Source organism: Prunus avium, chromosome 3 (genome assembly GCF_965620075.1).
Source record: "Prunus avium chromosome 3, drPruAviu1.hap1.1, whole genome shotgun sequence".
Classification (NCBI taxonomy): Eukaryota; Viridiplantae; Streptophyta; class Magnoliopsida; order Rosales; family Rosaceae; genus Prunus; species Prunus avium.
Genome location: NC_142286.1, coordinates 13,708,608 through 13,723,247, shown reverse-complemented (window position 1 = coordinate 13,723,247; position 14,640 = coordinate 13,708,608). Strand labels below are relative to the sequence as shown.

Below are 14,640 nucleotides of genomic sequence, written 5' to 3'. Positions count from 1 at the left end.
TATAATTTTTGAGAAAGCTAATTAACTTTCGGACTATATGTTTAAGGGAGAGGGAGAGCAGAGGGGTAGAGAGAACAGAGGGCGAGGGCAGAGGGAAAGAGAGAGAGAGGCTAGTGGGAGGAGAGAGAGGACATCGGGAGAGAGAGATTGAGTATAGAGAGGGGATGGGAAGTTGCACAAAAACATGGATTTTTATTATAAAAAAATATTTCTTTATTTATTTAATCCACATGTCTCGATGTGATTGGACATATGGCTCCACTTATCTTCCACATCATACACTTAACAGAATTTCTGACGGCAGGGACCATTCGTGATAATTTCGTAAACGTCCAGGATCATTTGTGATAAAATATAAATTTAGTATCTCAAAATTTTGGTGTTTTGACGTTTATGTTTGGGTTTTTTGGGTCCTTTCAAGAAGCGAAAAAAAGAACTTTTGTGTTGGTCACTCCATCAAATTCCACCACGTCAGGTCAGCACTCAAGCCACCACCCACAACACGCTAACATTAGATTTTCTTTTTCCTAAACAATCTAAAACTGTGCGGTAGTAAAAAATAAATAAAAACCAAAACCATAAACAAACACAAACATCCCAATCCAGCAATCATCATCTCTCGTCCCCTCTGCTGCTCTTCTTCTTCCTTCTTTCATTCTCGACACAAAACCGGAACCAAAACGCCAAAGAAATATAAAAGAGAGAAGTGAGAGTGGGTGGTGGATGGCAAAAACCAACAAGTTCACGTCCATAAACTTCAACCACATCTACGAGAAAAACCTCTCCACCAATTCCAAAGCCAACGCCAATAGCAAAGGCCCTTCTCCTTCTTCTTCCTCTCCTTCTTTCTCATACTCTGCCATTTCTTCACCCCACAACAATGCCCATGGCCGCATGCTTGTCCTGACCCGACCCACCCCCAAACCCATCTCCATCCCACCGCCCCTTTCGTCTCAACCTCAACCGCAACCGCAACCGCAGCAACCCCATCTCCAATCCCCATCTCAACAAACCCGGCAGCTACCCGATCAGATCCGGGCTGATCCGCGTTCCGATGCAATCTCGCTTCGTCCTTTAGGCCGAACCGGTTCGAGCCCGCCCATATTGTCTCCGGTTCCGAGGCACAAGGAAGCTCCGGGCTTGATATTGTCGCCGAAACCGGACAAGTTCGTGCCGCCTCATCTCAGGCCGGGTTTTGTAGCGAAGGAAGAGCGCCCCAGACCGGTTCAGAAGCATTTTGGAGCTCCGGTTCAGTATGGGGAAGATGACCGGCCCAAGTCGGGTGGTGGGAATGATAGGATAACTCGGCCGAGATCGAGCGGGAAACGACCGACTTCCAGTGGATGGTAATGGCTTTCTTCCCAATTTCTCTCATTTCTAGCTCTTCTATATTTAGTGCACTAATTAAATTATAGTTTTTTTATTTTTTATTTTTGTATTTTTGTGGGTTGTGTTTTGATGTAAATTACAGTGTTTCTTCATGATTTTATTTTTTGTTTTTGTGTTTTCTAATGGATGGTAAGGTTGAATAGTTTGCGGAGGAGGATTTTGTGCTCATTTCTGTTGACATGATTTTATTACTAATTATAGAAATCCTTAGGGGGTTTTAACTTTTAAGAAAAAATGGGGCTACATGTGTTCTTAGTCATCACTGGTTTTGTGTAATGATTATGAGATTATGAGGATCCATAAATATGCTACTACAGTTTTACTTAAAATAGTAATAATAAGCTGTAAATTTGATATGTTCTGTGTGATTCAATTTAATGGCAGAGTAAAAGCTTGTGCGAAATTATTGTCCTTCTGGGTTTACTTTATGCTTGCTTTCATGTTTGGGTATAATAGTACTAGAGAGAAATAGAGGCTCGGTTTGCTGAACGTAATTCATAGGAAGGAAATTTTAAGGGCAAATTACATACTTCCGTCAACTTTGGCTCGCGATTCGTTTTGGTCCATGAACTTCATAGCAATCATTTTGAATCTCAAACTTTCAATGTGTGTTTAGTAAGGACAGCTTTTAACTTCTGTTAAGATGTCTCTGTTAAAATGGTCTTCTGCATTGCATGTGACCACCAAATCAAGGGAATTTTTTTTCCGCCCCTCTTCCATCCCAACCCTTGAAATCCTTTTCAAATGCTCTGCAATTGCAGGAAGGACAGAATGCCCTTGATAATACTTGTCATGTGCCACACTTGACCACTTTTAACGAAAATATGCAATATGTTGACGATGAAAATGACTGGTTTTGCTAAACCTGGAGAAAGATAGATGCAATTGTAACTAGCTTTAGCCAAGTGTTATCCCTTTTCAAAATTTGAAGACATTTGTTTTAATTTTAATTTAAAAAAAAATTAGGATAGGGGTTGTTTACTTTCAAAATAGGAAGTTGGTTGTTTGATGCTTTGATTTGGTTGTAATTGCATTTTAGGTTAAAGATCATTATCTTTTCTTGGTGTTAGCTAAGGAATGATGACTGCGATTAGGAGAGCACCAAACAAATTATAAGTTAACTCATTGCAATGCACTTGTCCCCTGCCCCATCTTTTTATTCATCAGATACAGACAAATTAAAGACAACCATCATTTTCTGTAAAGTGCGTGGATCTCATGGTTTTTGTTTGAAGTAATTCTGTTAATGTCGCTTATTCTGATGTAGATTGGTTTTCCTCTTTAGTGTTGGACTGAAGATATAGATATGATGAACGATTGCATTTTTTGTTTTTTTTTTCTTTTCAGATTTTGCTATGAGATTGAATACCTTCCTGAGGACGAAGATGGAACTGCCATGATACCACAGTGAGATTTCTATGCTGACCAGCTGCTATCTTATGAACCTCTGGAACTTGTTCTGACTTTCTGAAGAATCATTAGAATTTCAACTTGTTGAAATACAGGATTCAACCGTGTTGCATTGCACCTTCTGACCCAGATGACAGCAATTTTTAAATTTTTTGTTTGAAATTTTGTAGTGTTGTACAAAAAAGGAAAGGCTTGAGCACCCAAGCCCCTTTTTTTTCTGCTTGGTGGTTGTCTCTGTTTATACCATTAAAGGAGAGACCAAGGTGTGTATGGGATGTATACTCTACATGTGTGTTATTTACTTATCAACTGCATTTGAAGGTGAGCATAATGTTGGTACTTTAAACAACTACTCCTGTGAAATTCATTCCTTTGGTACCATTAGGTCATGAATAATTATTGTAGGGTGTTTCTCGAGCCCCAACCCTAGACTCTAAACGTTTCGTACTGTCAAAAGATATGTTTTGGTATTTCCGTCAACTGATAGAGAAGATAAAATACCGGCCAAAAGTCACTTTTGGTCCCTGTAGTTTGGCACTTCAACCACTATTGACCCTGTAGTTTCAATTTCGTCACTTTTGACCCTGTAGTTTCATATTTGGAGCAATTTGAGGACAATATAAAATTTCTGTTAATTTCTTTAACGGAGCAATCATGTGCCCCTCACGTGAAGGGGCAATATTGTCAGACCAAAACCCCACACTAATATGCGTCGAGTTCAAGTTTGACTGAAACTCTCAGCCTTGAGTTTAGCGTGTTCGAAGTTGTCATTTTCTGGTTTGTCCATTTTTTTCCCTTTCTCGTGCATCTATTTTTTGTTGAGAAAACCGTGGATCTTTTTATTTTCCTATTCAATTGTGAATTTATGTTTTGTTACCGAGAAAACGTAATCTCTCTCTCTCAGATCGAAAAGTATCAATCTTCATGGCAATTTGGGCAACCAAACAGTCAATTATCTGATTCTGCAATTTCTAATTGTTGATAATCTGGTAAATTGATTGCTTTTACAGTGAATCTACTGCTACGCGATGCTCCCCACAGTTCCATTCCTCTCCAATTTTCTCTTCATCGTCATCCTTGTGGTCTCTCTGTCTCTCCCTTGCAGGTAATTAAAGCAAAGGCTTCAACTTTCTCTTTTGATTACTAAAAGTAAAAACCCCCTGTTGGAAGTTGAAATAACACCAGAAAATGAAAGAAAGTTTATGATTTGATATCGAGATAATATCCCACATCGGATAAATATCGATAGCATATTTCAAAATTGAAAAATTTCTTGCTTTTCCATACATTTATTGTTACATTTTCCTCACAACCAAACAGAATATGAGTCTACTTCTATCTTCTTGTATTTAATGTTTCAAACAAAATATAGGTCTGATGGGTCTGCAGAGAAGGAAAAAAGTTTAGCAATAATAAAGCCAGATGGATTGTATGATAACTGCACTGATGAAAGGGCTCGTTTGGTCTGACAATATTGCCCCTCCACGTGAGGGGCACATGATTGCTCTGTTAAAGAAATTAACAGAAATTTTATATTGTCCTTGAATTGCTCCAAATATAAAACTACAGGGTCAAAAGTGACGCAATTGAAATTACAGGGTCAAAAGTGGTTGAAGTGCCAAACTACAGGGACCAAAAGTGACTTTTGGCCTAAAATACCTGAATTTGTTGCTGTCTGTCCTGTTTGCCTTTGAAAATGAAAAAAATGAAAAATAAAAAATCAATTTCATCTCTGTAATAGTTTTAGATCCTTTTTATGTACTTTTAGTAGAGGCTTCACATTTGAATTTGCTTCGGATGAATCCGAGTTTCCATCTCTAATAGTCTTTAATTTAGAATACCATTCTAGATATGGCATTTCTATTTAGTTTTAAGCCTCGTGAAAAGAAAGTGGATTGCGTCAACGGGACCAGTCCAATGGAAAAAGAAGATTTTGACTTGCAGTGTGTAGAAAATCCCTCAACCCCTTCCTAACTTTGACAAAAAAAAAATAAAACAACGTGGATTGCCTTGGAGGTTATATGATCTCTAGCAAGAGGGTGACAACTCAAGGTACCAACTTGCTGAACAAGGGAAACAACAACTGCAACATCCATCTCTATAAGACGATTAGTGATACCTTTATCCCAAGCCAACTGAAGCCCAAAATACAAACCCCAAAGCTTAGCCTCAAGGATCTGCCCCTTGCCTAAATTCATAGCAAAACCACAGATCCAATCACCATCAGCCCCACGAATCACTCCGCTAGCACCAATACAACCTGAGGCTGCTCTCCTAGAACCATCCACATTTAATTTACACATACCTAGATCAGGAGGCTTCTAGTTGAGTAAAAGCTGAGTTTTAGGACTCACCTTAACACCCACCAGAGAAGCCTTGACCCATTCCCTCACGGCCATAGAAATAGCCTTCACAGGATCAATAGTAAACTCATCACAAGGGAGAAAAATATGATTATTCCTCTATTTCCACAGGTACCAACAAGTGAAAACAAACACAGCCGACCAAGGCAAACCACCACCCCATTTTGCTTTAGAAAGGAGATTAACTTTAAGCCAAGGTATGAAATCCTACTTAAAAAAGGAGTGAGCTAGACCATAAATAGAAAGAGCATGCCAAACACTTCGGGCCCTTTCACAATCACGGAAAATATGTAAAACAGATTCCACAAGACAATCAGATAACCCACAAGAAGAATCAATAGCCAGCTGACGTCTCACTCTATACTCATTTGACAATATTTTACTTTGAGACGCAAGCCAAAAAAAGATTTGCAACTTGGGATGAACTTTCAACTTCCAAAGAAAAGCCCAACTAGACTCAAGCCAAGAAGAACCAGCAAAGAACAACTTATAAGCAGTCTTAACAGAGAAAACACCATTTGAAGAAGCATGCCAAATTTGAGTATCAAATCAAGAACCATGAACACCCACAGGAATACTCACAATTTTTTGAACTAAATCCTCTGAAAGGGCTTCTCTTAACTTGGATATATCCCATCAATTATGAAGAAAAAAGCTCGAGACCACGCAATCAGCATCACAGACGTTCAAAACACCATCCTGATGCAGCAAGGGTATGTCACTACACTAGCTATCCTTCCAAAATTTGGCTTGATCACTTGAACCAATCCTCCACCTCATACCTTTCAAAAGCATCTCAACACCATGAACAATACCTTTCCAAGTGTGTGAACTAGTCTTCTTGGTAGAGTTAGGAGAGTCCAAAATAGAGGCACCTTTTAAATACTTAGCCTAAAAAATCTTAGCCCATAAACCATTGTCTTTGTTCTAAACCCTCCACCCAATTTTAGATAACAACGCTTGGCTCATTCCAGCAATTTTTTTGAACCCCATCCCCCCTTTACATTTAGGCCTGCACACCAAAACCCATTAGCAAAGATGGACTTTATTTTTCTCCTCCCTGCCTCCCCAAAAAAAAATTACGATTTAAACGATCTAGATGCTCGCAGACACTAACAGGAAGTTTAACTGTTTGCATCGAATAGATGGGAATGGAAGAGGTCACAGAGTGAACAAGGGTAGCCCTATCAGCAATAGATAAAAGCTTGCTTTTCCAAGCAGCCAACCGACTGGTCACTCGATAAACCAAACCATTATAAGTAGCAAAAGTTGGTCGTGAATGTTGTTTGTGCCTAATAAATCACGGTCATAAACTGGCCGAAGGGACTTCCTCTCGGCCCTAGCACCTACTCTTGAACTGAAACGTGGCGGTTCGTTAGACATTTTGCCTTCCTAAAAAACAAAAGAAAAGCTGCGAAGGCGGAATCCTCTCGGCCTCACAATGGCCGAGGCCGAAGGGCGTAAGAGACACGGCCGAAGATATCAAGGTTAAATCGCCACGTGGCAACAAGGTCCCACACTTCATTTAATGAAGTAACGCCTCTGACTGTTGCAGCGAACCCATTAGCCGCGAAAAGGCATTTAATGCACGAGGGAAGAAGGGAAGTGACTAAAGTCAGGGTTTGGTGAAGGAAATCAGGGTGGTTAGGCGCAAACATTCTTACAGCTTGAGAGATTAGGTCACCATCTATCAGAGCATTAAATGCGTCTCCACGGCCAGGGGTGCAGAACCCACGATCAGGGCGGCGGCCAAGATTTACCGGGATTTATGGGGTCACACTACCATGCTTCACGATCCCAAATGTCGATTGGACTACCCACTTGCTCTGATCAGGCTCCACCATGCGGATTTTCAGCCTCGATTACTCCTCTAGAGCTCTTCCTATAAATACCAAGCTCGAGCTACATTCAAAGGGTTCAAACACCAAACCAAAAGCCTCCCACGGAGCAAATTATATTTTCCTGTAATGCACTTTCAATACCTTTACTTGCTTTCCTAGGAGTAGTGATAGATTGTAAGGAAAATCCATTCATCAATATATCATACGACCCTCGATTTTTCGAGGCGCCGGAGCACCATCTCTGTTACTCTCCCATCCACCCCATATATCATACGACCGTCGCTCTCTGAGCAACTGATAAGTCCATAAAATTACATATTTATGTACTCTTTATACTTAGTTTTTGTAGGATAATTTGGTTTAAAAAGGACTTATTACTTTATTTTCTCAATTTTCAGTTTCCAGAGCAAGTAATTTGTTTTCAACGGAAATACGACTTTTTGGTGGAGTTGTAGCACAAGACCAATTGGAGATGAAAGCTAAGATCTAGAAGATGATTGTGGAATTTTTCTAGAATTTTCGGAGCAGCCAATGAGAGCAGTCTTTGAAGTTAAGTCAGCATAAGATGCAATCCCGTCAAAACTGTGCTGCTGTGGAAGAATGACCATTTGAAGACTTTCCTGATTTTTCCTCAAGGAGTGCGATATATGGATGGAAAGATAAGACAAAACTATACAATTTAAACATTTTTCCCGAATTTTCTTGGAGGAGGAACAACCCCAAACGTGCAAGCAAAGTAACTGACATGTTATCCCAGTCCAAGTAGGAAGAGGAGTCAAGTACTTACCCATTTTGGATTTATGTTTTAATTAGGTTTTTCTTTATTGTTGGGCTGCTGTAAAAGCCCAGCTATTGATTGCCGTTTGATGTTGGATTCTTAATCACTGTGCTTAATAACTTGGTTGATTATCTTGATGCTTGATCACCATCTAGACTTTTAATTGAGTAATCATATGCAAATTAGAGTAAATACCATACTTAATTTGAGGCTTGCTTCATGTGATTAGGATTTGTAATTCGTCTAGGGTAAATACCATACTCCTAGGGTTTAAATGCTTGTTCAAGGTTTTCACTGATCTTAATGAGTTTCTATGTGTTGATATTTGACCTAAATACCATAGGTAAATTGCATGTAGGAATATACGAGTTAGCCTAAATACCATAGGTAATTCATGAAAAAGGAAAACTAAGCGGCGACATCAAATGGTTAGTAAATAGGCAGGTGAATAAGAGGCTAGATCGGATTACTAGTGGTGAATTCATTGTCCTAGTGCTTTTATCAATTTGAATTTCTCATCCTTGTGTTTCGTGACTTTTTACTTATTTTGTCTTTTAATTTCGTTGCTAATTAAATCATTCTTTCAAAAACCCCTTTTGTGTTTACGTGAGTATGCTATGTGTTTAATTTCTTGTTTATATAATTAGAGTAGTTAAATTATTTTGTGAAGGAAATTAGGTTAGACTAATTGGAAGTTGAACTCAATCCTCGTGGGAATGACCTCGTATTTGCCATACTATATTACGATTGACCTTGTGCACTTGCGAGTATAATTTGTGTTTAGACTAATCTTTATAATCTCTATTTTTCAGGTTGTCTAAAATTCACAACAGCAATGCGCCGGAGCACCGCCCAAAACCCACCACCAACGCCACCGCCAAACGGCCTTGTAGCTCAGGCCGTGAACCTGATGACCGAGATCAGTTCCTCTCTTGGCCACAATCGTTTGATTAGAAGTTGAACTCAAACAGCTGCACCACTTAAACCATTTTATCCAAACACATCACCCCCTCGACGCACGGTAGACCGTGCTGGCACGCCCGCGCACAACCGCATCGCATCCAAAAGAAGGACGTCACGTGTTGACGCATATCCCCTCGGCCCGGAGCACCAGGCCGTGAGATTTGCGCAGCCAACACTTTTGGCACGCCCAGTGGGACACTTTGTCAAAAACTCATGGTGGAAACTAGGGCACAGGCGAAGCTCAAGAATAAAACAGTCGAAATGACTTCCGAGACCCCCGATTCCACCTCACCGATAAATATCGCCGAGACCGAACAAGCGGTCGGAATCTCGGCCAGCATTCCAATGATGACGGATCGCACGGCCGAGTCCATACAAGAGCAAGCAGTGGTGGAGGATCTGATGTCTAAGCAGGCCTACAAGATAGAGACATCCTTTATGGCCGCAATGGACAGATTTTCCTCAGAGCTACGGACGCTCTTTCAGGAGAGGATGCCAGTAACCTCGTCTGTGACACCTCCCAGAACCGGACAAAGAAGCCAAGAGGGCGAGAGGATTGAGCCTTACGGCGAAAGCAGCAGCCTCGGCGCCTCTGGCTGCACCCAAGCATCAGGATACAGTCAGCATTCTCAGCCGCCGACGAATAGCTGGGGGCAGTCCCAGCCAACATGGGCGAATCCCGGACTAACCTACCCAGCAGAAATAGCGTACGTCCCACTCCACGCTTTGGCCGTATCCTTGGGGCAAAGTAGCCCCACGCATTCCGCGATCCAGCAACTCGGCCCAATTCATACTTTAGCCGTCCAGACGCAGCCCGCCCCAAGCAACGCGATCGTGGCGTCATCACAACAGCACGGTCAGAGTGGTTTGGTTGTTGCACTACCGATGCAAGCACACGGTTCGGCCATTCTGACGGCAACGCAGACGCACCTAGGTTCCCATTGTCAGAATGATACAATCCAACAGAGCCAGGTGGCCACACCACTGTGGTCGTTGGACCATACACACCTCGGTCAAACCCACGACGTTTCTCTAGTACCGCCCGGCTCGGTCGAAGCGGCCGAGCCCCTTGTTCAAGCAGCACAGCAGGTAAGGCCACAAAACGATGTGCAACAGGTCCCACGGCCACTTGCGGTCCAACAGGAGTTGACCCCTCGAGGGCTTCGGTTCGAAGATATCCGGTGTATGACCAAGGATGGCTTAGCCCAAAGGCGGTCGGAGGCACCAGGGTATATTGAGCCGTACTCATCAGAAAAGCCCAGGGCTCGACAGGCCTTGCTCCCTATGCCTTTTTGGACATACCGCATATCGAAACGCTCGGCCACGGGTACATTTCCTCATATCTCGGCCTACGGCCATGACACTGATGTACCAATGAAGCTAAAGGTTCAATTTCTTTGAATTACCAAGCGACCTGGGCGAGAGGTGAAGAACTACACGCAAGCGTTTCCCCGGGTTTAGAAAATTTAGAACAGTCGAGACTCGACGCTTACAATTCGGTGCAAGCTCAAGAAAAAATGGCACCAAGGGCCTACGACAAAAAGTCAAAAAGAAAAAGAGGGGGAAGTAGGCGAACGAGTTAAACGAACGGTGCAGTGAAATTAAAGCAAAGGAGCATACATTCGATCATTCAGAAAAGAAGGCCTATGCTTTGTATTTAGATCAAAAGGTCATTTTTTTACAAAAGAAAGAGAGAACGGCCAGTCATGGCCGATCAAAGAAAAAATTATTACATCCCAAAATCTATAAACGGCCGCCCGCCTAGACCCTTTCGCTGAACATCCCCCAGATCAGGCAAGTGATCCTTCTCCAAGCAATGTCCCCGCCGTCTATATCCGCCTGCCATCTTGCCCGGATCAGCTTCCTCTCAGCCAGCGCTTTCTTCTTCTAAGTCGCTGTCTTAAGGATCTGCCTGGTCGAAGACTTCAGCTCCGTTCCGACCGCAACCGTACAATCTCGGCGTTGAAGGATGAGATCTCGACGGGCCTGGAGCTTGGCAATCTGAACCTCAACCTGCGCAAGTTCCTCATTCTCTCTTTGGACAACAAGGTCATTTTCTTTTATCACTGACAGCTCTTGCTCGAGCGAGAACCCCTCGGTCATCCTCATGTTCGCTTCAGCGTATCGACCGATCATCTCCTCGCCCTCGGCCAAACGGGTTTGTAGCTCATCCAGCAGAGCCGAGTCCAGCAGACCCAACGCCATAGCCGTATCTAGGCAAGACCTGAACTCCATGAAGAGGAACTCTCGGAGCCGTTCAACAGCGGCCCTAGAATCCTCGTCTAAGGGATCCGAGACCGAGCTACATCCCTCCTCGTGAAGGCTGGCGTACAGGTTGGCGAGATCATCTGAGGTGGCGAGCTCCTGGAAAGAATAAAAAAGTTAGATGATTGAAACGACAGGAAAAAGTCAGGGGCACTATAAGGAGAAACTCACCTCAGCGGCCGGTGGCACAATAGAGATCTCGGTGACCCGAGCTCGGTCATGACTGTTCACTCCTGAGATAAGGGCGGCTACGGCATGAACACGCTGACCGAAGCGGTTGGAGTTAAAATCGAGGTGACAGCGGCCGGGGGCTCCACGGCCGCAAGTTCACCTTCGGCCAATAGTTCCTGAGTCACGGCCACCTCAGCCGAGACAACTGGCGGGATCGATGCCACAACGACCATGGCTAGAGGGAAAGACACTCTTGGGGGCTGCAAACAAAAATTGAGAGTTAGAAAAATCCAAGTAGGGGAAGGAGATTGGCACGCTAAACAAACGCTTACCGAGCGGATCACAATGCCGCTTGGACGATGGGGAATGACCAGCAGCGGCCAAAGGAGCTCCTACCAGGGTGGCCCGCGCTGATTCCACGGCGATATCCTCGCCGTCTGATATGTCTGCGGCAGCCTCCTCAGTAGCTGGCACCTCTGCAGCTGCTGCCCCGACATCCAGCATTTCCCCCACCTCGGCAGTGGCCGCCTCCTCGACCACCACCTCACCCTGAGGAAGGGACCAGATTATTAAAATATGTAAAGAGGGGGGCGTGGCCTAAAAAAATTAAGAAGAGAAAAGAAGCCAAGGGATGAATTGCTTACAGCCACAGGGGGAGCTCCCTCCTCGTCCTCACCATCTGAAGCGACAAGGAGGAGCCTTTTTCTCGGCCGCTTTGGTACCTTGACCTCGGCCGCGGCGCTCCCTGCCTGCACGGCCTCAACTGCAGCGGCCCCAGTACTTTCGACCTCTCTGCTCCTCTTACGTCCTAGGGATTCAGAAATAAAACGAAGTCAGGCATGATACAAAAATATCAAAAGATAAGAGTACAAGAAGGCCAGTGCTTACCAGCAGCAATGCTCGGTCTAATTGGTGAGGAAGATGGCACGGTCCTGAGCACCAAAGTCCTTGGCGTCCCCACAACAGTTGTTTCCCTGGAGGTTTGGGTCGTGGTAGAACTCGCGTTCGTCATCCTGGACACGGGTGGGGCCGTCACTCTAGACATGGGTGGGGCCGTCGCTCTGGACACGGCTGCAGCCGTCACTCCGGGCGTGGGGGCAGCCGTCACTCTGGCCGTAGGAGGGGGCGTTACTCGGGGAATGGCCGCGGCCGGAGCACTCGGCCTAGAAGGCATGGCGGAGGCCTTCTTTCCCCTGCCAGTCTTAGGAGGGAGGGGGTCCAAATCCTCATTCTTCAAGGCCCCCCTCAGGGCCTCACCAACTGGCCGAAGATATCTGGCCGAGATAAAATCCTCGTACCAGGCCCGCCCATCTTCGTCCATCCCATTGCGGCGCATCCACGACGTCAAAGTAAGGAAGGTCATCCCCTTCTGAAGCTGAAAGGAGATGCTAGCCACACCATGATTTTGGGGAACGTCGGCCCTCCAGGACGAGAGCCTGTTGATTGACAGAGGGAGGAGGGGAACAGTCTGGATCAGGCCGAATTGCCTCGCCACGCAATTCGGCAAATAAACCTAGGCCCCGGCCTTGGAAAGGCTGCAGTGAAGATTGAGCGCCACCAGGAAGGAGCCCCAGATTTCCCTCAAGTCATTCTCCATCTCCCCATCAGGAATCATGGAGAGGTCGTGCGCTAGGAACAGAGGAAATGGCCGAGTAAGGCACACGCGAAATTCTGACCCAGTCCTCTCGGCCAAGTCATAGAAGAACTTATAGCAGAAGGCCGTCGCGTTATGCTTCCTGGGGGCCCTAGCGAATGCATTGGCCAGCAGTTCGGTATTCTCAATTATGACCGCCCCCCTCAGTTCTGGAAAGTACGCTTGAAACCAGAATTGAAAGGCCCAGAGTGGGCCGCCGTGTTTCGGCTTCATCCCGTCAGTAACGACGTCATGAAGCGTACGGTAGATATGGCCGAGGAGGAATGGACCGAGCGCCAGCCTTCCGCCCTGTGCGAGATAGTGGGCCAGATGGGCGAACCCCAGGGTGACTTTGTTCGCCTGGGTGCAAAACACAAACTTGCATAGCCAGTATAGCAAGAACGCGGCATGCTCGACCTCACCCAGGGGGACGATGGAATCATCACGGCGCTGTCCTCCACGCCAAAGTTGCTGTAGAAGCTGGAGTAGTTGAGCATGTTCTTCGCCTTGCTCCCAGCAAGCTTGGCGACCGTAGGCCACGCGACCGTAGGCCACGCGGCCTTAAAGCTCCCTTCGGCCTCAGGGGCGACCAGAGCGGCGTTTACTACCACGCCGAGGGAGGAGAGGCCGAATAGGGCGGCCATGTCCAGAACGGTCGGCGTCATCATACCAAACCGAAGGTTCATGGTGTTCGTGGCCGAAGACCAGAAACACAGAGCTGCGGCCAACAATGACCAATCCATGACAATCGGCCGGTCAAACAGCTTAATCAGGTGGTAGATCCCCTGATCCTTCCATTGTTGGCCGAAGAAATGCTCCATCCTCGGCAGCCACTTCTCCCAGTCTGGGGTCGAAGTTGGCCACTGCTGCTGCGGTCGAATGGCGCTCCAGTCCTGGTAGTCTCCTTGGTCGAAGGCCGAGAGATCCACCAGGTTGTCACTGAGATGGACTGCCAGCCTCTCTGGCATGCCACCCTCCAAGGAAGGGGCGAGAACGTAGGAATCAGTAGCGGTGCCGTCGGTTTGGAAGGCCTGGGACCGGGCTTCAACAGAGGAAGAGGCACTGGATACCATTGAGGGAGATGGAAGTCAAGTGTTTTGAAAAAGGGGGTTTGGAAAGAGAAGGATGAACACGAAGAACACTAGGAAGCCGAAAACTCAGAAAAGGTGGCAAAGAGTTTCTTGAGCTTTCTAAGAAATGCGAAAGGAACGACTAAAATCGTTGGTTACTAACGAGGAAATAACTGGGGAGAAAGAGGAGTGTTGAGATTTAGAGTTCAAAAGGGTTGGAGGATTAAGAGAAGAGTTTGGCAGAGTTTGGGCGTTTGAAAATTCTGAAAGCGTAAGGAAAGAATGAAGAAGTTTGGTTTTTTATTTTGGCGCTAGAAATTGAAACGAAAGGGCATGGCTCTCTCGGGAGACGTAACGGTCTGACAGCGTGCTCGAATGCGCGATGACGTGTCGGAAGCCTAGAGGCCGTCATTTCATTTGATGAGACGAAGCGACGGCTCGCACGAATCAGGGCAATGATGGCCTAAACGACGTGCTTGTGCATTAAATGCGCTAACCGACCTACGCATTTAAGGCACCAACTGTCAATCACTTCAGAAGGAATGCAAAGGGTCCATCCCCTGGAATCCATTTGGCCTCTATCCATGCCGCGACCGAAGAATCCGGGGATGTGGGGGCAATGTTTTTGCCTAATAAATCACGGTCATAAACTGGCCGAAAGGACTTCCTCTCGGCCCTAGCACCTACTCTTGAACTGAAACGTGGCGGTTCGTTAGGCATTTTGCCTTCCTAAAAAACAAAAGAAAAGCTACAAAGG

General features: G+C 45.4%; 1 protein-coding gene across 1 annotated transcript; it reads left to right on the top strand.

The window, feature by feature from the left end:
- The first annotated feature begins 491 nt into the window (after nucleotides 1-491).
- On the top strand, nucleotides 492-3,148 carry LOC110771851 (proteophosphoglycan-like protein). The gene is made up of 2 exons (XM_021976203.2): nucleotides 492-1,346; nucleotides 2,737-3,148. Coding segments are annotated over exons 1-2 (624 nt in total). The 5' UTR covers nucleotides 492-723; the 3' UTR covers nucleotides 2,738-3,148.
- The last annotated feature ends 11,492 nt before the right edge of the window (nucleotides 3,149-14,640 follow it).